At 40.0% G+C, this 25529-nt stretch overlaps 1 protein-coding gene across 2 annotated transcripts in view; it reads left to right on the top strand.

The window, feature by feature from the left end:
• The first annotated feature begins 10053 nt into the window (after window positions 1–10053).
• Window positions 10054–25529, top strand: part of ADCY1 (adenylate cyclase 1) — a 152137-nt gene continuing 136661 nt past the window's right edge. Inside the window, exon 1 of one of the 2 annotated variants that reach the window (XM_071804687.1) lies at window positions 10054–11542. In XM_071804687.1, coding sequence (XP_071660788.1) covers window positions 10874–11542 — 669 coding nt within the window. In that variant the 5' untranslated portion in view covers window positions 10054–10873. The remainder of the gene's footprint in view (window positions 11543–25529) is intronic. The other variant, XM_065831574.2, reaches the window with a different exon arrangement.

The raw sequence follows: 25529 nt of genomic DNA, 5'->3' as shown, positions 1-25529 counted from the left end.
GAAATTGTAGAAGGGTATTTTGTCTACTGTGTGTAATTGAAATACTACATAAGATGAAGAGAAACATTAAATGTAAAGGGGTCTATGAAGAGTTTCACTGAAATCATATAGACACAATAACATGAGGTACACACAAGGACACTACTGAACCACAACAAATACTGTTCAGATATGATGGGTGAATAAGTATCTCATGATGTTTGCATTTCCTTTTTTGTTCGTTTTGTTTAATTGTATGAATGATGAAAAATGGGAGAATAAATAATATTATGAATCTCTAAGTTCCATAAATCACAATATATTTGAAAGAGGAAATAGTAGGCCTGTGCAAAAGGCAAAGGCTATAAAATGAGATCATTACACATGGTAACTTTTGAAAGCTATGCTATGGAATCATTTCCAGGTAGAATATTTCAAAGACTGTGAAAAAGGTCACCTTGATAGTGCACAGTTTACCTGTTTCTGCTCATGCACACAAATTTGCACACTCTAAGTCAGATCCTCTGAGTGATCTAGGCAACCAAATAAAACCTAAACACAAATTACATTCCTCAAATTTCTCATTGAACTGCTGCATAAAACTGGAGTGCTAAAATAATGTTTCCATACCCCTTTTGGCGTATTTTCTAGGGATCTGGCATATTCACCTGTTTTCTCAGAACTACTCCAGCTTTGACAGAGTTTGAATGATTTTCTCTCTTACCCAAGTCATGGGTATGCACAGCTAGCATCTCTAAAGTAATTGTTCCTTCAGTTGTTCTGTAACCCCAGGAGAAACTTGTAATATAATACATCTAATACCTGCAGGATCAAGTATATTAGAAAATACAGTTATACTTTTGTATTTTGCAATCATTAGACATGTTTCATAGGGCAGATTTTGCATCATCCAATCTGCTTTTTTTTTGGCAAGCTGGATGATTTTTTCTTTTTTTTTACGTGAAGTAGAAAATGGAGAACACAGTTCCTGCACATAAAATAGCTTGCCACTTGGAGTGGGGTTGCACCAGAGTGGTTTGCAGCCCCCTCCCTACATATATCACAGAATTGGAGCATCACAGAAGGGCTGAGATCAGAAGGGAACTTCAGAGGCCATCTAGTCCAACTCCCCTGCTCAAACATGGCCACAAGTCCACATGGCTTTTGTGTCTCTAAGGATGGCAACTCCACATCCTCTCTTGGCAACCTGTGCCAGTGCTCAGTCACCCTCAGAGTAAAAAAGTGTTTCCTGATGTTCTTCAGGCTGAACAGTCCCAGCTCTCTCAGCCTTTCCTCATAGGAGGGATGCTCCAGTCCCACTGGACGCAGTGCTCTAAATGTGGTCTCACCAGTGCTGAGCAGAGGGAAAGGATCATCTCCCTTGATCTGCTGGCAGAACTTCTCCCAATGAAGCCCAGGATACCAGTAGCCTTCTTTGCCACAAGATCACATAACTGGTTTATGCTCAACTTGGTGTCCACCAAGAGCCCCAAATCCATTTCTGCCAAGCCTCTTTCCAGGTGGGCAGGCCCCAGCATATACGGTTGCATGACAGGGATCGTACCTGAGCTTCCTACATCCTCAGAAAGTGCTTTCATCACTTTTTGGATTATTGCTGCTATCGTTTTCCACCAGGTTGTTGGAGAAGGTCCTGTGGGGCTCTTGAACAAAAAAAGAAATTACCTACAGGTGAGAATTTTAAATACTTAGTCAATGGGGCATTTCTCTTCAGTATTTGCTTTGTGAGTAAGTCTGTGTTGTGCATACGATGACTGGAAGCACCTTGCTGACTGCAGGGGCTGTTGTAAATTTCACTGAAGAGGTCCATCAGTCACACATTTATCTTGAACATAGAGACCCAAAAGTTAGAAGTCTGGCAGAAAACCACACAGAGCTGATGGAAAATATCCAGTCGACTTCCTTAACCTCTGGAATCAGGCCCGCAAGATATGTTTCCACTGAAATAAGAGGAATTTCTCTTAGGTGGTGCGATGAGCAGAACTGGCCACCATGAGGCAGAAGTCATCACTGACACTGCAGAGTAGCACTTGGGGCTAAAGCAGGGAGAAGGTCTCCCCAGCTTTTGGTGAATTTGGTGCAAGGTCAGAAGAGTATGCTGGTGCTCGACAAAACTGTAATGTCTACTAACAAAATAAACATAGATTTAATCACTGCAATGGTATTTATAGATTTTTTTTTTTTTAATTTTAATGTTAGTATTGCCTTTCCTTCCTTACAATCCTTTGGAAATCCTTAAGAAAATACATTTGCCCTTTAGCATCACCTGATACTTTTGCAGTAATCTTGTAGTGACCTTTCACTTAACTGGACTATTTTAACTGCCCAGACTACTGTGTTGTCTTGCTAAACACGATTAGGGGAAGAAAAAGAGCACTTAGCCTTGTTTAGAGAAGTGAGATGTATTTCGGACTAGAGGATAAGACTCAGTCTATAATAGATGCAGTCAGGCTTGTACATACTCAGTCTGAAGTTAAAAACAAAGATAAGCTCTCCTTAGAGTAATGCGTGTCTGTGCTTTAAAGTGCTATCAGCACTGAGGAGGGGAAGCATTCTCAGGGATTAACTGCTAAGGTGCTATAAAAATAGCTGCATCAAATATGCAATTAAGTTTTTAGGCATGCAGACCTACTTTTAAATAAAATTTTGTTTCAAAAAATGAGATGATTCCTATGAGTCCCTTCCAAATAGATATAGTCTATATTCTATGAGATTTTTAATTGCACCTATAGGTTTTCAAAGAAACAACCTAGTTTTCAACTGTAACCTTGACTGACAAGCAGACTGTTTAGCAAGTCAATTAAAACACAAAAAAAAACAAAGGAAGAAAAAGGTATGAGATGTTAGTAACATCACCACCTGACCACATAACTCTCAACTTGCCTCACATTAGGAAATATGTAAAATGTTACCCTTTTTTGTCTTAAAAAAAAAAAAAAGAAAAAAAAACTCTCCTTCTCTACATAACATACAGACTCACGAGCACACACACACATCCACATCCTGTAATATCTGTGGTTGTTCTTAAGGTTCCTACTTTTCCATCAGTTCAGAAAATTTTGTATTTCCTCTAATCTTTAATAAGAACACTAACACCTTTCTCTTAAAACTCCTTTTGAGTACACAGTCTCTCTTTCACACCTTCACGCACATGAACACATGTACAGTGTGTAAAGAGAAAGAAAGAATGAGACAAGAAAATAATTAAATTACTTTACTAAGCTGAATTTCCAGTTCATCTATTTATAGTAACACTGGAGCATAAGCTAAATAGCATTATACAGGTTTATGCAAATTGTTTAGGATAAAAGGGGAGCACAGGTGACGAGAAAATAAATACAGCATTGAAGGCCACCAGAAATCTGTCTTAAAGTTGAGCAATGGTCTAAAGGACTAAAGGATTTAGTAAAGACAGTACAACATAAAGTTGTCTTTGAACATCCAGCACTTGTTACCTTAAACAGAAGGGTAGCTCCATCTTGAGGGTTTAAACTCAAAATAGATCCAGTAACATACGTGCTGTTAATTTGACCTAATTAGTTGTTGCTAGTCGCAGGACTTATATGAAGAATCTCATTACATAGATTAGATACAAAATAGAGGGAATCTTGGCCCTTGGTGGAGATCAAATGGAGCAGCACTTTAATATCTGATACATGCTGTTTCTGGGTACTTTGATCTTTGCAAGGGGGTGTTAGAGGAGGCGAATCTCTAGTAATTGTTTTCTGTGACTTAGCCTCCTGTAACAAGCTTATCTTTCTATTTCAAAAACATTATTAATTTTTTTATTTAAAATTCCACTGGTTTTGGAGATTGTTTCCTTTGGTTTATTAAAAAAAAAAAAAAAAGACTATATCTGTATTCACTTCAGTGATGAAGCGCAAGTACTAATTGACAGGGAAGACACTGGTTGTCTGTAGTATGTTATGTCTTGAAACTATTGTTAGCTTCATAATTATCATTAGGAAACACTAAAATTAGTATAAAAGATCAATGTTTTCCTCCAGTGGGAACTGTTTGCAAATATACTACTTCTTGTAGTTGTTAAATTCATATTGCCAGTGTACTTCTCACTCTTTGACAGGAGGCTCTGAAAATGATTATAAGCAGGTTTTCAGAACAATTACTCAAGAAAAACTCCCAAATAAAATCAATGTGGAGTTCCACCCAAATCGGAAGTCCAGAAGACAGCCTCAGATCTGGCACTTGTAGTTACTTATAGAACTGCTAATGAGTGCACTCTGATAGCAGAGCATGTCCTGAACATTACTAAGAGTGAAAACTTGACATAACAAAAACATATATGGGATAAAAAAAATCTTAAGCAACTAGTAGCCGTCGTTTAAAACAGAAAGAAAAAGAAAAAAAAAGAGCTGTTTACTAATTTTTCAGTTCATAAATGATAATACTTTCCTGTATTATAACTGATCCCAGAACATATTTGCAATCTAATTTAGAGATGACCAAAACAGAAGGAGATCAGATCTGGTGAATATGTATTACTATTTAATATATATTTTTAAAAAATAGATATATCAGAAATATGGTTAGGACTGAACTGTGGAATTCAGCTATGATTTCTGTCTTTATTTTTACTTATATTCTTGGCTTTTCTTTTTCAAAGGATTCAAGGGATTATACCAACCAAAATGTTTGTTCTTACAGAACTCTGAAATATATCTAAACCACATTTCACTAGGCAAACGAGAACACTATAGGCTCTGAACAAAGCCATGCTCTTACATTCGAAAACAGCTATGTGAACAAAAGGAGGAACAGAAACCTTCCTTGGGAAATAAGCATGGTTATAATATTAGGTCGAATATAGCTTCAGTGAATATCAAAACTTCCCTTGATTTCATGGACAGGATCAGAGCTTTTTAATGTTGTCAAACACTGACATCGCCCTGACGCCAAGCCTTTGCAGAACTCCTAAAACGAGAATTGAATGCTTGATATGGAAGCAAGGAGAATTAAAATATATTTTCTTCCAAGTTGTCTCAATTTTACTGAGTATGCTTTTACAGCTAAGGGATATTTTAAGAATGCCCTCGTCAATCAGATCACCTGCATAAGAGAAATTGCTACCAAATCTGCTAACTGGTTTGAGAAATCTTCATTGTTCTGTTGCATGGACAAGTACTGAGATGTTGAAGCAGAAGGGTTGGCTTTGTTTTCTTTTTTTTTTCTCTCTTTTTTTTTTTTCCTGAAAGAATTTGCAAAAGGAAACTTGTGGAAACTCAAAAATATTTGTATTTTGCCTGAGAACTGCTTCAACTTTAAATAATTGTGAATTTTGTGAGATATCAACTGTACAGTTGGATCTGAAAAAGTCTGTTTCCAACCAGGAAAGATAAAATAATAGCTTTATTGAAGTAAACAATCACACACAACTGCTTGGGCTATATCCTGGCCTTAGATGGGAATGTGATTCTGAAGATACCAATGTATTGAAGCTGCCTTACTGAAAGGAAAGGAGGGGAAAGGCTGTCAGCTGCTGCTGGCTAACATGATATTTCTAGTCTTCAGATTGTAGTGTAAAGATCCCAAGGCAGCCCTGAACAAGCTGTCTTCAGATGTGGCTACTGCACAACCATGTAAACTTAGTATGAACCCTGAGCTGGCAAGCTCTAGCACAAGTGCAAGGCTGTATAACATGCAGATACATGGGTTTCAGTAAATGACCTGATACCTCTGCATGGACCTTCATTGCATCATGAGAGTGTAGCAGACCTTCGTAGCCAATTGAGAGTAGATACATCATACCCTCTCGAGCACTATTCTCCACTAAAAAAGAGTAGACTCTAACTGACGTATTTAAAATGAAATAACAGAAGTAGACAGTGGAAGTGCTGTCTAGGTTTTGCAGGTGGTTTGTGATTTCTTGTTTTGTTGCCTTTTTTTTTTTTTTTTTTAATCAATATATATATCACTGTTTTGTACCCCTTGGCAAAGTATGCAGCAATCTGTTTTGAAGAAACTTTGAAACATTTCCTGTGTCATTTCCATGCTGTTCCCATCCATGGGCTCATGAAGGAAAAACCCTGACATTTCGCTGGGATAACAAGGAGGATGCAGTAGGGAGTGGTGAGGCAGAAGCATAGCCAGATACAGTGTGGTATTTGGGAAAGCCCCTGAAAACTAGTAGCTTACTAGACATCATAAAAGAAAATCAATGAATCCCTCAGAAAAAATGCACCAACCCTCTTTCCTGAAATTCTGCCTATATAATAGTATTTAGATGGTTCTAATTTCACATAAAGAATAGATAAATCAGAATTGATGTAGTACTGATGAAGGAAATTAATGACTTGTCAAAACCTGGAAGAATCCAGCTGCCCTGCTATAAATCCATGCTGGCTGAAAAGCATGTTGCTTGCTCACTGGATACATTCATTAGTATTAATATAGAAGTTCAGTAGGTCACAGAAGTCTCATGCTCTCCTGGAAGGCCTAGAATAGAAGAGAGACTTAAAGGATTCAAATGCTCTTAATGTCTGTACTCTCTGCTTAGCAGAGGACTGGAGAAAATTCATCCCCATTCTCTGCTGGCAAATTAGCCACTTTAACCGTATCAATTTTTGGTCAAATCTCCTAATTGCTTCATCAGCAGTCTTATCTGACAAGTGACTTGAGGTCAAGGCCTTAATGTAATTTTCTTCTCATGTGATTTATTTTTCTCCAACAGATTACACAATTAAATAGACTTCTATACAGACAGAATTGTGGTTAACATAGTCTGAGTGCAAAAACAATGTGTGGTGCAAAGAAAACTGAGTGAGCAAAAGTGCTGTTATTAGACATAAGCGGAAGGTAAGGCACAGGTTTGACACTGAGTGACTAGTGTTATAACCTAATTTTACCCTTGAAGGACTCAGCTGTGTTCTGGGTGCCTTAAGTAATTGCTCATCTCTTAAAAATGGCTCCTGTATGAAGCAGTAAAAAGGAAAACTTTAAACCAGTAAGTTGTTTTGAGTCTGCAGAAATTTCTCAATAGCTTTATGCAGCGCCCTTACTCTTACTGTCAGAGGGGATGAGAGGAAAAAGATTTCTATCCCCGTCTTAAATGATAAGCAGACAAAACTAAACATGGATAAAAGATTGAGATCTTTGCAATCCTTACTCAGATAAAAATTAATCAAAGACAAAATTATATTGATGCCAAACTTTAATTCTAATGCTTAATTCTAAAATTGTCATAAATCTTAAAAGCTCTAGTGCTGTAAAAAGTATTGCTTCCAAAGATAATTTCCAGCCAATGCATCAGGTAGTGAGTGCTTGAAACTGTTAAAAGTGGAGAGATACGAAAATCAAGTACCAAGTTCTGCAAGGTAAAACAAGATGGACAATGAAAAATAAATAATTAAATGCATAATCTACATGCACAAAATAAATAAAACCAGATATTCTGAAACTGAGTAGCCCTTTAATTCAAGACTACTCCTAAAGTCTGATTAAAGGTACAGAGACTTCTGCTTAGCGTAACCCTGATCCATATACTGCCTTACTCTCCATGAAGAAATGTTTTACACTTTCAGTGACTCAACCAACCAAGTCAGCTTGCATCTTAGAAAAAATCTGAAAAAACAGATAGGTTTTGCAATGCAAAAGGTGATAAACCTGGTCCCTAATTGCCCTTTCCTGCCAATACTACATTTATTCCCAGAGTAGTCTCGGGTTACAAACGCAAGGGCATTCAACAGGAAGAGGTGGCTTGGATCTGGTCAACATTCAGAACTTTGAGGGTATTGTATATCAAAACCAACCACATATCTTCCTTAGAAAAGAACCTGAAGTATACTACAGACCACAAAGTGCTGTTCACAGTTCACAAAACCCCAACAAGGCTTTTGTCATCTGCAGCAGATAAGTTTGGTCAGAAAATACAGTACTGTGTCAGTGCATTCCAGCAGTTTTAAAGCTGATTATTTACTTTAATGAGATGCCTGTTTCAGACAAAGGTTCTGAGGTTCCTTCTTTATATTTGTGATGTTAAAAACTGAGCTCTTCACTATGCGGGGTAAGGTGAGGTATTTGCCTCATGCTGTGTAACAGTGCATAAAGGATGGAAGAGTTTCATTAATCACTGTGTGGCGCTTCCATATTCCTACAATATCTAAGGAAGATGAAGCTTCCACAGTTCACCACTTTCCCTTGACCTAATAAGAATGGAGATGTGTATGTCTCATACAAATTGGCCTTCTCTGCTGTATGTATGTACTAACTAACCCAACCCGAGGTTGTAAGAAGCATGAAAATAATCTAAACCACAGGGTGCCTTGTAGGGAATAACTCGCCTTCCATTTTCCCAGCAGCAAGCAGAGAGCCAGAAAAAAGAAATGATAACTGCTAGCATGACAACTCTTTCACTGGATTGTTTCTAGGGCTGGGCAGCCAGGTGCCACTTCTTATGCAGTGTGAGATGTGATTTATCCCTCAGGATATGTAAGCTCAGAAGAAAGCTGAGGACAGGTGAAAATAGAACATGTATTTGTCTACTATGTGTGTGACTGAAGTGAATTTCTGCACTTAAGTGAATTCATGCACCAAAGGAACAAGAAGATGAATTTTATTATCTTTCCAAACACACTAGAGATACTGCAAAAACAAAGGAAGCTTTTTTTTTTTTTTCCTAGATTTAATTTCATTTCAGCTAAACATCTCTTCCTGTTTCCAGCACTTCGGTCAGCAAATCTAACCCCTTTAATTTCTTCCTGAAGGAATTTAAATAAATGTAAACACCAGCTATTTTTACAGTTCTGCAGTGTTTGGGAGCCTAAGTTGCACTCTAGGAAACCACTATGAGTGGCATCACATGAACACAAAGCAACAGTCACTGTGTCAAGTGTGAAATATTTTGAATCTGTAACACACAAACTCCAGCAATGTTGATTCATTCCCTTCTCCTAAAGAGGTCTGTACGAGTTTGTAAGAACTACTTGATACTGAGTCTCGAGCACTAAGACTAACTTGAAATACTAAAATATAATGTAAAAACTATGTTGCTTTAGATCATATGTCAGAGATTTTTTTTAAGAGCTACATTACTATCCAGAAGTGAAGTACCAACATCATTCACAGCTATAACAAATCTTGAAGAATCGCTGACTGCTGTTGACCTTAAGGCCCTCCAGCCCAAACCCAAAACCAGAATCTGACATCACTGATACAAAAATCAGCAATTAGATCTTCAACATACCCATGATAGTAGGATTCTGCTTTGATTCTGGGAAGTATTCCTGTGCTACTACTGAAAAGCCAAATGTTTGTAATGTATTAATGTCTTCTATTTTGACATTTTCCTAGCCCTTACTCTTACAAATGCTTGAGACAAAACCAAAAGAAACATTGGAGTCTATTCTCTAGTACTTGGTAAGTCTGGATTCAGTCTCATAACCCCCAAATTAGATGCAATGGTTACAGAAAATAATATTGTCCTGTATTCTTTGGTAGCAACTTTACCAAGTGGTATAGTGGTATGTGGTAGCAGCACTATAGGCAGAATTGGGAAGGTTTTTTCAAAACCGACACACAGACTCCCAACTCAAGTTTTTGATCAGGGACCAAATGCAATTTTTTGTGAGATGATAACTAACTCCTGTCAAAAGAATATCTCTCCACAGTCAATGACTGACTTGTACTGATTTGTATTTGGTTTTGCGTGCACAGAAAACATGTTTTCTTGAAAATTTTCTCATCCATTGCACTTTTTTCCATCTGTTTCAGAGTCTAGGAGGGAAAACCAGTTAAACGAGCATGTTTATTCAAGCAGATAAGACTTTGTTTCTCAAAGGAAGCAGGATTCACCTATATATGTGTGTGTGTATATATATATATATATATATAGTATCTTTACATACGTATGTATAATTACGTGTATTTCTATGCCGTTATATATAGATTTTGTATACTTATAGATAAATAGATGTAAGGCGGGCGGGCAACACAATGCTGTCAAACAGCAGGCGCAGCCCGAAGGCGCGTGTACCTGGAGAGCCGCAGGGCGCCGGGCGCGGGGCGGGGAGCGCTGGAATCCGCGCAGTGAGCGCTGGACGCTGCGCAGGAGCGAGCGGCCCGGCAGCGGCTCCCCAGCCGCCGTGCCCCGGCGGGGGACGTGTCGGGCTTCCCAAGCAAGCGGCGCGCAGGCGCCTCTCACACCCCAGCCCCGGTGAGATGCTCTTGGACGTTAGAAGGGGATCGCCCTGCTTTCCTTGCCTCCTGCTTTGTCTCCGGCGCCTCTGCCTCACGTTTGGTCATCTTAGCCCAGTTCCCTGGCTGGGTTTCATTATTATTTTTTTTTTCCTTGTTGTCGTGGGTTTTCTTTTTTTTTTTTTTCTTTCGTCTCAATGTCGCTCACCGCCGGAGAGGCTATTTGCCACCCGCTCTCCATAGCTCCTGCTCCTCCAAATAGCGGTATCTGAAGGGAGACCCGCCTGTTGATTATCCCCCACTCCCCTTCGCTTCCACCCACCATCCCTCCGCTTGATTTCAAACCTTTGGATGGTGTTTTGGTGTCATTAGGAGATTAACATCCCTGAAGCACCGGGGGAGGAGGAGGAGGAAGAGGAGGGTGGTGGAGGGGAGAGAGAGAGACAGCAGGCAGGAAGGTTGGCATATTAACATAAGTGAGGCTCTCCTCCCGCCGTCCCAGCCATCGCCGGCTCCTTGGTAGCAGCGGAGCGGGGCGTTTGCCGGCGCCGCGGGTTGCGGCCGGCGGGCTGCACCCGGTGCCCGCGTCTTCGGAGCTGCCGCGGCGGGGGCTGCCGGCGGGCGTGCGGCCGCGGCTCCTGCTCGCAGCCCCCATCTCTTTTATGAGCAGCGAGGCGCAGGAGCAGCAGTGCGGGACACCAGGAAGAGCATTTCTTCCCCGGGGTTTATGAATGGCACTGACATGGAGGAAATACCGTTTCAGAAAGTCAAGACCAAGAGGAAGAAGTGCTGCCACTGCTGCTGTTCCGCGCCGGCTGCCGCGGCGGCGGGAGCGGGAGCCGGGCTGGGGGACCCCCCTCCCTTGCTGCTGCTGGATGCCATCGCTTGCGAGGACGAATTTGACTGCAAGGAGCTTGAGGCTCTCTTCCAGAGCTACAACCTAAAGCTGGAGCAGACATCCACCCTTAAGGCGCTGGCCGTCCTCATCGTGCTCACCGCCAGCCTGGCCCTGGTGGAGTTGCTCTCCGGCCCCAGCCTGACCATCTCCAAAGGCTCTCACCCGGTGCACTGCATCATCTTTCTCTCCCTCTTCATCGTCACCAATGTCAAATACCTGCAGGTCACCCAGCTGCAGCAGATCGTCAAGCTCACCTTACTCTTCAGCTTCACCTTCTCTTTCCTCTGCTGCCCCTTCTCACTTGGCGCCTATGGCATGGAGCCCCCCAGCGCCCCCGAGCAGGGCATGTGGCAGCTCATGCTGGTCACCTTCGTCTCCTACTCGCTGCTGCCCGTCCGGACCCTGCTGGCCATCGTCTTCGGGCTGGTGGTGTCCGTCTCCCACCTTATCGTCACAGCCACCTCCGTCAGTGCCAACCGGCAGCGGCTCTGGAGGACGGTGAGAGAGGGCCGGGCCGGGCACTGCAGCACAGCACAACCGCGCGGTGCGTGCCCGGCGGGCGGGCGAGGAAGGGCGGAAAGGCGCTAAGGGGCGCGGAGAGCGGCCTGGGGAGCGGCAGAGGCTGCATGCCGCCCCTCCAGCAGCCAGACGGGGTGGCGGCGGCACCAGGCGGTGTTTTCCCGTTGTGGAAGGGGCGAGCACGCACCTGTGCTTCAGGCAGTGTCTGTAGCTCCCGGAAGTTTTCGGGAGGCAGAGTGGGATAGGAAGGCTCTTAGGAGACGGGCTTTCTTTCTGGAAGGAACACCGGGGACAGGATAGGGGAGCCAACACTACCGTTTCCATGCTGGGGCAGATTCAGGGGCACCGCATGCACGGTCAGTGCAAATTCTGTGCGTATAAATAACACCGCTTGGCTGAGTACAGCTTGGCATAGATAATAAGCTGTGTGTGCTAATAACACTTCGATCAAGTTGATTCGTATCCTCGCCGTCTCTCTCAGCTGTGGACCCTTCGTGCTTACAGCCGATCTTAAGGCGGGGAGGACGACACTCTGCAGAAGCGCTCTGGAAGAGATGGGACACTCAAACGGGGAAACCCACCTCGCTGTTCTCCCAGCGAGCTCATTTCAGTTTCCCCAGGGCAGCTGCTGCCTGCCCGTCCACAGGCAATACCTGCCATGTCAATGAACTTCATAAGGAAAACCTCCCTCTGCTGCTGCACTCTCTCCCCTCCCCCGAGTAGCTATTTATAGCCCTGCAGGGCTTTCTCCTGCTCCCGTGGCCTGATGGGCTGCACGGGCAGGGGGAGGAGGGTGGAGAGATGGACGTATGGGAGACGCTGGGACTGGGAGTCGGGGTTTGCTGCTTAAGGCCCCGTTATGTGGTAGCTCTGAACCACTGGGAAAGAGAAATTGGAAATTTTTTTTGTCCTCCCTCACATTGCATTGATTATGTCAGCCCTCAGGGGAAGCACACAGGTTCTGGGGTCTAGATTGGTGTTGAAAAACAGTTTAATGCGTAATTGAAGTACTTAGTACATTACTTCTGCTTAATCCTGGCATGAATCTCCATGGCTGTGTAAGGCTGTGTTGTGATGCTAGGATGCGCACAGTTGGCATGGACATAAACGCTGCCATAAGCAGAATTGTACACCTTTGTGCCCAGAACTCTGAATTCTTTCTTCCTCCTTACATGCTTGCACAGACACACATTCAGAATGACATACATGCACATAAAGGAGATACACAGGGACAATCAAAAGAGTGGGGTTACTGAGATGAACAGGATTATTCAAGGCTTCACGCTGCTTAGCTGGTGGACAATAAATTGTATATTTTGAAGGGGAAGAGAGAGATAAGCTGAGCTTTATGATTTACCCAGATAATCTGATGTCTATTTTTAAATGCATGATTTAGAGTTTCCATGAGAGGGAAAGCTGCTGAAACGAAGCAGCACTGAAAGGACCCCTCCTTAAAAGCATCCAAAAGGATGTTAAAAACTCTAGAATGTTTCTCTTTGAGTGAGGCTGAATATAGCTCTTTTTATTGGAGTACCAATTAGTCCTTATGGGAGTCCAGGCTATCCTGGCTGTTCTGACACACAGGCAGATTTTTCTTGATGCCAAGTTGCAGCTCAATGTAGCACCTACTGTTCTAGATGAACAACATAAAGAAGCTGACAATAACGTCTGCTTACTAAATTGTCTAGCCAAGGGCTTGAACGTGAAACCTTTTGAAGACTGGAAATCTGCTTTCTTCACACTAGTGTAACTCGGTTATTCAGTAGGCAAGAAGCTAGCTTAAAAATACATAAAAATGGTTGACATGGGGCTGATGTAACACAGGTATGTTTCTCCTTCATTGCCCTCTCCTCCCCACCAAAGTAATTTCAGTAATTTGTATGCAGTCCCCAAAGCAGTATGCTTTGCTGATAACAGAAGGAAGAAACCAGCTCTGAGTCAAGCAAAATAACTGGTTTGTGAACTTGTATTGCACAGAAATGCACATTGATTTGTTGCATATTTGCAAGCAAGAAGTCTTGTGATTTGAAAATTATCTCTGTGTATGGGAGGGACTCTTCCCTTACGCGGAAGTAGTTTTTTTCTTTTCTAAAGAACTATTTTGCAATGGTTACGAATTTAAAGCCAGGGAAGAGCCACATAATCTGAATTTTATTTGCCTGGCCTGAGAGCAGTCTGAGAGTAGCCCAGCCTTTTTTGTAAAGGCTAGAATGGATGCTGGCTTGCAATCCGGATCTGCTTCCCAGCCACTGAATTTTATCATGATTATCCCAGTGCTTGTAAACACAGCATGCAGTCAGCCTGTCAGGGAGGCAGGACTGCTCTATGCAGAGCTGCAATAGCATGAATGGCTCTGTTCTTTCTCCCAACCCCTTGATCCCCAACTCCAGGCAAATGGGTGAATTTAAATCTTTAAATAAAAATCTGCTGTATCTAGAAATGCAGAAGCACCTGTACCATCCACTGAGGTCAGTGTGCTGCTAAAGAGGCCTTTGATTTTTGGGCGATTCAGGCAGGGAATCAATTTTATTTTTTAGTCTGAGCCTCAAGAGAGCACAGACCTAGTAACTTCCATTGCAGTTAAACTAGCAAGTTAAATTGTCAGTAAGAACAAGCACTTCTTGTTGCTCCAAGTTCAAACCATTCAAAAATGGGCATAGCCAAGTTAAGGAGTTTGTTCTGAAGTGGGCTTTTGGATGTACATCTTCCATTCCATGTTATGTGAGGACTCACGATATGCAAATCATTGAATGCCAAGAGCCTCACTGACTTCAATAATGCTGAATCAGACCCTGAGTGGGTCCTACAGTGTGCTTAGAATTTCCATGTATATATATATATAAATGTACAAACACTTCAGCATATTAAAATCAATAGACAAGCTCATTGTGAGGGAAGTTTGTTATGAGGTCTACACGGTAAAGCACGTTTAATTTGCAAGTGATAGTTTTCTGACAGCACAGTGTGGTGGTCTGTGGAGATCACAAGCTCATTTCTTCCACCTCTTTCCACCATTAGATGTCACGTCATGTCATGTCATGTCATGTCATGTCATGTCATGTCATGTCATGTCATGTCATGTCATGTCATGTCACGTCACATCGGGATTGAGGCTCAGGTCTGTGTAAAAGAAAGAGCAGAGGAGAAACACAAGTGCAAGGAAGCAAAGACAGCTGGAGAAGTAATATGGCAGAATTTAAGATTAATCTTTCCACTCACTATTTGTTTTTTCATCAAATGAAAGATTCCAACCTGTTAATCTGCTCTGCTAATTTCTCAAGACAAATGTTGTGAAAGACAAAAAAAAAAAAAAAAAGAGAAGAGGAATTTTAAAATATGCAAAGTACTTGTGTGCAACCGTCACCCCATTTGGAATAAGTTCATGGCAAAAGGCATGCTGACTTCACAGCTGGTTGTACATGTCGTATTTTATACTGTGATAATGATATAAACAGTGTATATAACCAATAGCGTATTAGTCATGTTAGTTGGATTCTTTCACTTCTTTTGGAGTCATGGAACAAAGTGCTCTTGTCATGTAATTTGGCAAGGTATCCGCAAGCAGCTGAACCTACAAATGAAGATTTGACAGTTTGGACTCTAGTATTTTTTTCTTCTCTGCATCTTTCAGATGTAAGTTAGTTGCTTCAGAGCAGTTACAGAAATATAAAACCCTGCGCCAAGGAGCTTAGTCTAATTTTTGGTGTGATGCAGTGGGTGGGTGTTAGAGGTATTAAGGCCAGATGGGGTGAGGAAGGCAAAGGCTGCTCACAGAAATTACTCAGTGGTGGCATGTGCACAGTTTCATGACTTACTGTTAAATAACTTTTTTGGTCCCTCTTAATATTTTTCCCCTTTGTGTTTTATTTGTTTCATTTGTTTGTTTGTTTGGTTGGTTTTTTTTGGGTTTTTTTGTTTGCTTGTTTTTAATATATACTTATTTCCAGAAAATTCAAAAGCAACACCAGCAAAGTACCCTTACATATCACAGAAATCTTTGTGAAAAAGCAAATCATCTCTGAAAGCCAAAGTTCCAACATGAGTAACAAGGAGCAGAAGAAAGGTGCTATCATGAATTAGTGATTTTTTGTTTTCCAGCAGTGTGTTGAAATAAATGTAGTATTTTTCTAGCTGTATTTTAAACTGATGTAATGCATTTATTTATTTATTTGTATGATTCATACTTTCATTTATTCAGTAAGTACCAAAATGGTAGTGGAGAATGGGGTAGACTGTGAAAAGGATAATGTAGAGGAAGCTGGTGACAGTTGTTTAAAATAATTTATATAATACTTAGAACTTTATCTTAAGTCTTTGCTTGGTTAGGGTGATAGCAGTCTGGAATATCGCAAGGAGTTATCATTATCATGCCAAAGTTAATCCTGTTTCTGTTAGGGTATAAAATGTAATTAATGAACACATCACTGACAGAACTTAATGTCCACACCTTTGTCTCACACAGAAGGTAGGGTCTAGCAGCCTAATAAAAAAGATTGCAAATCAAAGACAGCTCAGCTACGTTGTTATTATTCGGCGCAAAGCTCAGGTTTTCTCCTTCATGCATATGAAGTACTGCTGACGGACAGTACTAGTTCATTCTCTGTGGTGCTTTTAAAATATGAGTGTCAAGAATATCTCTAGTATTGCAAACATATCTATGCACTAATATCCTGTTTGAATTCGCTGTTTTTGTCTCTTTACAAAGATTGGGACCTCTGTTCTTAGAGATTCTCAATATCTATGTGTAGTTCTAACTTTAAGCTGACATTTAGTCCATATTAAAAGATTGAAAAAAAATTTTATTTTTTTTTTCCTAGCTAAAGTGAGATTTTAATCTTCATTTGTGGCATGGGGATTGCCAGGTATTGACCACAGTCCTTTCGCCTAGGGGCTGAAATATAGGATTTTCTGTGGAATATAGAGCTCAGTGTCTTTTTCCATGTGGAGATTAATATGCTTTTCACTTCCTGAGTCTGCAAACTGCTGACACTGCTACTTTTCATGGGTTTCCAAATAATAACAGCATGCTGATGGTTCTGCATGCTGGAGAAACAAGAAGCCTTTAGGAAGCTGGCAAGAATCATACAAACTTGGAGAAATAATAAATAACAATTTATTAGGTAACTTCAGTTGTTTTTCTCCTTCTCGCTCAGGGAGAATGCAGCTTCCCTGCAATGTATGTCACCATATTCACAATCTTATAAGGTTTTTTTGGTAGCAGTTCTTTGCAATGATTTGTCATATGACCTTTGTATGGACATCTGTGGCTAGTGTATTACTGTTTGTATTGCAATAACACTTGTGGATCCATGTGATGGACCAGATGCCTATTAACTAGTTCAGTGAAGAAATACATGGCGAAAGGCAGACTTTTTCCTTGGCTCTACCTCTTCCTCTCCCATTCTGTTCCATTTGGAAAAAAACTTCCAATGGAAATGTAAACTGAATTTGCTAATGGTAAGCTCTGACTGACTTGTCGAGCTAATGTATCTTAGTCTTGTTATACTTGAAATCTTGTTTATGGTCAAAGAGGAAATGCAACTTATATAAAGCTACAATTTTTTTTTTAGTGCAGTTGAAATCTTAACCAGCTAATCAAAGAATCATTAACATACAGGATCCCATTATTACCAAAGAGGGCTTCTATGCAGAAAATGTTTTAATGATAATAAAGCAGATAAGATTGCTGCACACCCACTTAATTTCTACCCTCTTTCCTTGATGTTATGCTCACCTTTCCCCTGCTTTTCCAAGTCTTGTGGTTGGTGGCCTCATTCTTCTGGTGGTGTTACCTGTGTTGATAGCATCTGGAGTCCTTCACTGGAAGGAATAGGATGTTCATGTTAATGGCTTCTTCTTTGCACTAGGGTCCACTTGGGGACATTTTTATAAGTTTGCTAACATGCATTCCTCGTTCTTTATTGGTCTACAGCTCCATGTTGCTTCTAAATTTACTACATATGGTTTCTTTTATGTATGTTGGAGACTTGTTCTTTGTTCTCTTTGTTACACCTAAACCCAGTTTTGTCCATCTTCAGGTCCGCATTTCCTTAACTGACCATTGGTGAGCCTTTTTATAGCCTGCTACATTTATACAGTCCTAAAATTACATTCGGTCCTTTGAAGGCATTTTAGGTATATTCAGTGCTAAACTCATATGGGAAAATTTTGAGAATAGTCAATACTTTTCCTTGATGTGATCTGCCATTTCTTTTTCTGGATTCAAACTTCTATTTTTTTCTCACCACCTTGTTCTCCCCAGTTATTATTAAAGTGCAGTGTCTTGCTGGACAGAACCAATGTAACACAATGTATAGCTAGTGCAGGTTTCAATTTATTTTCATCTACTTTAAACACAGCTGTGAATGTCTTCTTGTCTATAATAGATGGCCCTTGTCTGTTCAGGTACATTGCATTCTTACATGCTAAATTTTACTGTTGCCATGCTAGAAGACATAATCTATCATTAAATAATGTTTTCTGTTTGTTACGGTTAGTTATCATCTTGTACTTTCTTAGATTCAAAAGGCCACATACTTCTGTCTACCCTACAGGAATAAAGTAGTGCAAAACATAACAATGTAGATAGCATGTGAAGATGAGCCAGAACAGCATGGTTCTTTGTTTTTAAGCTCTTGGTTGTGTCAATAGTGGATAAGTGTTACAAAGTCTTTTATGACTGTAGCAAAGGGATGGCATGGTTTTGTGCAGGTTTCATGTTCCCATTAATTCATAATATGTTACAAAAAAATTTCATCTAGGACTTAAAATATTTGTAATTTGAAACTCTTGAACATTGCTGACAAGAAGAAATCAGGCAGTAGTAAGTCCTGCAAGACCCTTGCTGTTGGGAAGGGGAGAATGCTATCATAGATGAGCCTGAGAGACCATCAAAGAGTATAACGTAATCCATATGCTTTGTTTTAAAATTTCTGAAGTACGTGATTTCCTTTCTTACTTTCTTCTGCTCAGAAACTTTTCATGGAAGAAATTGACTTTGCTTCAAATATTTATGATATGTACCTGGAGGAATTTCAGGAAATAACGTAGTTAACTACTCTGTCCACCTGTTTGTTCTGTGTTTGGAATAATTAAAACTAACACCATTACCTTTCATTTACTGAAGCATAATCTGGGCAAAGCACTGCCCTTCAATGCAGGTTAATACAATGTACATTTTAATTCATATAAATGTACAATAAATATAACACAGGAATAAATATTCTATATGAACTTTTCACATGAGCTCTTTCCTGAAAGAAATAAATTCACCAAACACATTGTATACACAGAAAAACTGTTTTCTCCAGCAGGATTTGAAATAGTGAAAAATCCCAGAAATGTGCATCTAGTGTGGCTTTAAGGCAGGTAATAAAGTGAGACAAAGCTGTAAGAAATATAGTTATTTCTTAAGTTATAGTTCAGGAACCATGGAAGTCCTTTGTCATTCAGAGGTACATGTTTGCATAGGTTGCTCATTTATACACTACAATAGCAGAGAAATATTTTTCAATTTCCATAAACCCTGCTTATGATTCTGTCTTAGAAGATGAAAGTAATTATCCACCCACACAACATTAGGATACACTAATAAACTCAGTTGTAAAAGAGATTTACATAAAATATATCTTTAATTTAAAGTATCGACAGCCTGAAAAAGAATACTTTGCTTGAGCAGAACTTGTTAAATTTGGCCATATGAAGCTGAGAATAGGCCTATGCCTTCTAAGTAAAGAATGTTTTTTTGTTGTTGTTGTTTGTTTGTTTGTTTTTCTGTACAGAGTTTATCTGTGTGAAATACAATGTGGTAAAATGAAGCTTTGCAGAAAATTGATCAGTGTTAATTCAAAGGTGAAGGATATAGGCCTGAGCCTCATTTTAGACACCAAAAATCATCTCACAGGGCTTTGGGGAGCTTTACACAATGTGCCAGGAATTCTTCTTGCCAGTAATAATTTCATCCCAGAATGATTTAACTAAAAGGGCACACCATTTAATATGAACTCTGTAGCAAGTCAAGATCTGTTTATTTACCTCATGACATGAAAGTAGTAATGATCATGGAAAGGAACATCTCCTTAGGGGCAAACAGGCCCCTAAGAGAGAGAAGCTACATTAAGATCAAATTTTTGCTGTTGCATATTGCCTCTGGAGTCTACCCTGCAGACTCCTGGTCACTGCTGTCGTCGTATCTCAGATTTGGATGCTAACTCCTCATTTGGGACTATGGGCCACAGAGTTTAGATGCTATACTCCGGAGATTAGGGATGACCCCTCGTGAATGTCCTGTGTGATTCCTGGTACTGTACTTTGCAGCCATCATGCTGATGTCTGTGCTGATCTGCGCAACTTTAATGCAAATCAGCTGTAGCGGGGCAGTGGGAGTTGAAGAAACATGGTGTTTAGGTCTGTGGTTGGATTAGCTACAATGAGCACTTTCTCTGTCATTCATCTATGCTTTGAAATATAAGGAATAATGATGCTTTTTGAAACAGAGAAACAAACTGAGTGTTACCTCAATGTTCAATATGTGTTTCCCCTTGCCATCCCCAGTTATGTAAATGAGAGTGGGGAATGATAGCTGTTTGAGTCTCCCCAGAAGGAAAGTTTACATTAGTTTATTTGGCTTTCTCTATGCAGCCCTCTCTTGTTTTTGGGTGGCAGTAGATTGAAGAGATTGCAATCCAGCCTTATCTGTTAGTTGAAATAAACTGCTTTATCAATACACCATGACTTCTTCCTTACACTGTTAAAAAGATAAGTCTGTTTTTTTCCTTTGAGGAGACCACAGCCTGAAGAGGGAATTCTTATTCTAAACTGCACTTTACAACATCAGTTAATATTAATAGAGTGGCTGAAATGGCTTTGGTGGGAGGGTAGTGTACTTTTTTAACTGAGACTGCATTTCTTAAAACTGATAAGGATATTCTGGAGTATCCTTCACTGAAAAGGATGATGATGTTTAAGAGGAGAGAGTAAGCTTAATTTTCTGGACTGTCAGTTCCATTGGTATTGCTAATTTAGAAATCTAGAAGAATGTGATTGACAAAATTGTTTGGCATAGCTTTTTTAAAATTCAATAGCACTGTTTCTAAGCCTTATTTTTTACCTGACAGGAACATTAAGAGAATCATGAATGAGTTCCTGAATACCTGCTGACTATTTAGTGCAAATCTTATGTGTAGTTAATGTATTCATTTGGTGGGCAATGTATGGAGTAAGCTATAGAATCTTCTTAGCTTCCCCATGGGCAAGGAACATGAAAAATGCAACTTTCTTACCCTTGGGTTTTAGAAGAATAGGCTGAAAAAATTTACAGTTAGTATTTTGCAGTTAGGATGAATAAAAGTACTGAAATGGGCAATAACCACTTGCAAAGCTATGAATTATTTATTCTCAATCCTTAATGGATATTTTTGTAGCATTACTAGTTTATCATCAGAGGACCTAATAATTTTTTAAAAAGTTTTGCTTATTTACTTTTTTTCTTTTTCTTCTGCTGCTTTTGTGCAACCAGTCCCTGTCAGTTTTGTGCTGACTTTTCTAGTTCTTGGTGCAGTGACCTCTACTGAACTTCTCCCAAAAGAGAACATCAACCAGATAAAAAAGAGAGAACATTCTCCTGGGATGGGAATGACTGCAGAAAGGAGGTTGATCTTTCCTGATTTCCCTGAGGGTGCACAACTTTCAGGCCCAGGACTTCATCTTTCTCGTTGGTTAATGAACCTTAGTCCCAAGTCTCTATGGTGTCATTTGCAAAAGCCCCATTTCTCCCGCACAATAGTGTACTGAAGAACTGAGCTTGGCTACTGATCACAATGATTTTTCCTTCTCTTGGGCAAAAGATATAATACCCAAAATAGAGAGAAACTGTCTTTCTTACAAAATTTCTTATATGCTCCTGAAGTTGTATTTTGAAGTTTGCTTAGAGTTGCTGGTCCTCTGTAAAGATAAGGATTTGACATGTATGTAATCCATTATCTAACATTCTCAAAGAAATTTTCTTTACAGGGAGATATCAGGTGCTATATTGGCTTCTTTTCCCATGTGTATGATAGTTGCTGCCATTCCACTCATAAAAAAAGACATGACTGAAAAATCAAAGACTTAAAACTGCTTTGTAAAAAACAGCCGATAACCTTTTTCTGAAGTTGTAATTAAAAAAAAAAAAAAGTGTTCCTAAAGATGACACTGTATTGTAATCTTACTGTGCACAGTCCTAAATGTGGATGATTTTATTCAATGGTACAAACCTTGGAAAAGAGGTTTATGTATGTTTTTCTCCTTATTGCAATTAAGAGGTTCGAGAATGGAGCTGTATGAGGGAAAGGTCCTTTCTTCTTTAGAGTCACACTTCAAACTTAGGTTGCTAAAGTTCATTTTCCTCTACTATCTAAAGATATTTGGATGACCTACTAAAACGTATAAGAAAAACTGATGCTGACAGTCCAGTTTCTGAGATGCAAATGCAAATTTTTTTATGTAACATCACTGTTGGTAACTCAGCAAGCCCAGTAAACATAAAGTTTTCTTAGTCAGTGGGCAAACATGAGTGTTGTTTTGCTAAGATTGTTTGTGAGGGAATATGTATGTCATAACATGGAATTATAATGAAAGTTCACAGGGCCTCTGCATCGGTGGTATTAACATGTATGACAGAAGAATGTGGGGAAACCTCTTTTCAGCATATTACAGAGTCTGCTACTGTGTTTGACTTCTAACTTGTTGGGTAAATATCATGATTCTTACTGTGGCAAAAGTCACAATGACTGTAAATCAGTTGCAAGGGAGAACTGAGGGCTTTGACTTGTGAGCAAATGACAGTAGTGCAACATGTATTGTAAGCAGACATTGGATATGCATGAGCTCATTCTGTGATGTACTGCAAAGTATTCTGAGGTTGTGGGTTTTTTTTCCTTTAAGGAACCCTTAAATCACCTGGAAACTACCAGGTACAGTAGTTCAAAAATTGGCATGCAGAAGGCTGTCTTGGAATACCTGAAGAAGGGAAAGCCACTAGAATGATCCTCAGGAGAAAAATTTCTCTCTCTAGCATCTGGAGATCTCACAGTTGTTATCAGAGTTGATCAAACTATCTGCTGTTGGAAAGCTTCTTGGGACCAGTGTAGATGTCAAAGGTCTGCTGATGGCCTAAACGTAATAAAAAATCTCTGTATTATATACCTAGATGTAATATAATCAACAACTGTAGATATTTGTTGGTATTATCAGTCTGTAGACTGAGCAGTTTCTGAATTAAGTTCCGTTGGGGAGTTTTATGTGACAAAGGAGTAACATAGGAAAAATATGATCTAGTTGGCTTTCTCAGTCTTTGTGCAGTAGGTACAATACTTTATGTCTTACATCTCTCCTGGCTTCTCTTCAGGGGACAATTTCTAGTCCAGCACATAATTCCTTGGGTATTGTGAAGAATGGAGGAATATGATTTTTTTTTGAGACAAAATTACTGAGATGTAAACGGACACTAGACTTCCTTTTAACAATGAATAAACATCAGAGGTCTGGTTCCACCTTTCAATTTATGGATTGATTTAGTCCTTTTAAAATTGATGGACATAGAAGACTGCCAGTGTTATTCTAACATAATACCAAAGACAGGAAGCAAACTGCTCTTTGCGCTAGCTTGTTGATGGTGCCCTTAAGGTCTGAAGCACAATGTTACAGCGTGGGGTGCTCCATGTGCAAATCCTAACTCATGTTTATGCCAGTTGTATAACATGTGCAGACAGACCAGAAACTCCAGCAAATACGTATTCTTCTCTGACTCAATGAAACTGGAAGACAAGTCTTTGTATTCAGAGGAGGAGGGCCTTGGTGGCACACCTTGGTGCACCATGTTTTGGTGCATTCACTTTGTGTGCTACGGAGTCACTCCTTCTATACTAGGTCAGTTGTGCCTGTGCCTTTGGTAAGAGTAGGTAGCGCTCCGCATTGTCCCACCTGAGGCATGCTTTTGGGAATCTGTCTGTTAGGCTTAGCTGTGTGAGCTACAAACTCTGTCACACAGCCAGGTTCATTTTGGCAATACAGCCTTCTCTGTTGTAATGTCTCTCTGTGTGAATCATAAAGTGGCATAAAAGTGCTAACACACAGGTAGATAACAGGAGAGGTAACAAAGCCTGGTGATAACTGCTGATATCATCACATCTGCTGTTTATGTCCTGAATAGTAAACCTGGGAACTATTAGCAGGTGTGATGACATGTGATGCTCAAGTAATGCCCTCTGAACAGGAATCAGAAATCCCTAGTGCTGAAAAACAGCACCTAGACTTTGTTCAGACTCCAGGAACATCAGATATCCAGAGCGTAGTAGGAAGGAAATCTTATAGGTGAGTGACTAAAGTTTGAAAAATAATTAAAAGGCCAGCTATTTCTTTCTCGGTTTCCTAAAGAAGCTATTAATGGCTTAGTTTTACTCTCAGCCATATTTTAAGTCGTTATTACCACTTAAAAAAGTAGTCCCGAGGATGTGGATATGCATCCCTCTTCACCCATTTTCACCACTCACACACAGTTGAAGCACTGCACTAAATGAGCCAGTGAGTGAATGCAGGTTAGAACCAGCTAGTCCTGTTCACACCTGCATGGGCTTCTGTGCTGGCCTGAAGAGGCTGGGAATATGAATGAGTAACCAATGTGAAAAAGAGGGCAGAAATGTTTTGGCATTTGTTGTGGGTTTTTTGTTTTGGTTTGGTTGGGGTTTTTTGTTTGTGTTTTTTATTTGTTTATTTGTTTGGTTTTTACCATTCTGTCAGTTTATATCCTTGTGTTGTGAGAGCAGCTGTGTTGTCTTTACTGCTATGTGAACTTCAGTGGAATAGCAGTAGCCTGATGGCATATTTTGTAAATGCTGCCTAACTTTTAACTTTATAGCTAATCACACGTGCATTGGTTTAGATATGGATGTTTGGAAAACAGGTAAATCAGGTGATACAGGTAAAGGTTGGGTTGATTTCATATAGCCACTAAAACAATGTTTTTAATTAATGAATCCTTGAACAGCTTTCAGGTGCCAAACATTTATAAGCAACTTACAAACATAAATTACTGTTAAGGACCAACAATCATATTTTCTTATATTTCAAAAACCCTTTAAAAATAATTCAAAGATCCCCACTTAAGCCATTTATATAGAGGGACTAGTTTGTTAAATGGTACCAAAAGAAGGAGGTGACTTTTAAAAAAGGCTAGAAGCAAATAAATTTTTTTAAATATTTAGAATTCCTACAAGATGACACATTAGGTGTATTTAAATGCCCAGCCTCTTCATGCCAGCACAGAAAAAAATTCTCATAAAGAATTTTTTTTATCTATAACCAGTATGGTGGACTCCGTGAGTGAATTGCAGAACCCGTTAGTTCTGGAGCAGGTAATGATGTGTCTGGTGCCCAATGTAGAAGATACTATATGGGATTTTGATATGGGAAATCAATGGGCTTTGCATGCTAGCATGGAAATCTTGTGTGAATATGTTATTTCTTTCAAAATGGACAGAAACTATCTTTGATGCATACAAAATAGGCAGTTTCTATCTTCTATTATTACTTTGGATGTGTTTGGATCTGAATACCTGAGTTACAAAGCAGGCACTTCGGAAAAAAAAAGGCAATCTTATTTTTTATAGTAAAGATGACACCCTGTAATAATCTGTACTTTTCAGCACTGCTACATCCGTAGAATCATGGAATGTCCTGAGTTGGAAAGGACCCACAAGAATCATCATGTCCAACTCCTGTCCCTGCATAGGACAACCCCACAGTTCACACCATGTGTCTGAGGGCATTGTCCAGTCTCTTCTTGAACACTGTCAGGCTTGGAGCCATGACACCTTCCTGGGGAGTCTGTTCCAGTGCTTCACATTTTCCTAATGTCCTACCTAGACTTTCCCTGGCACATCTTCTTGCCATTCCCTTGGGTTCTGTCATTGGTCACCAGAGAGAAGAG

This window comes from Patagioenas fasciata, chromosome 2 (assembly GCF_037038585.1).
Source record: "Patagioenas fasciata isolate bPatFas1 chromosome 2, bPatFas1.hap1, whole genome shotgun sequence".
Taxonomy (NCBI): domain Eukaryota; kingdom Metazoa; phylum Chordata; class Aves; order Columbiformes; family Columbidae; genus Patagioenas; species Patagioenas fasciata.
The sequence above is the reverse complement of the archived record's forward strand: the minus strand, read 5'-3'. Positions and strand labels throughout refer to the sequence as shown.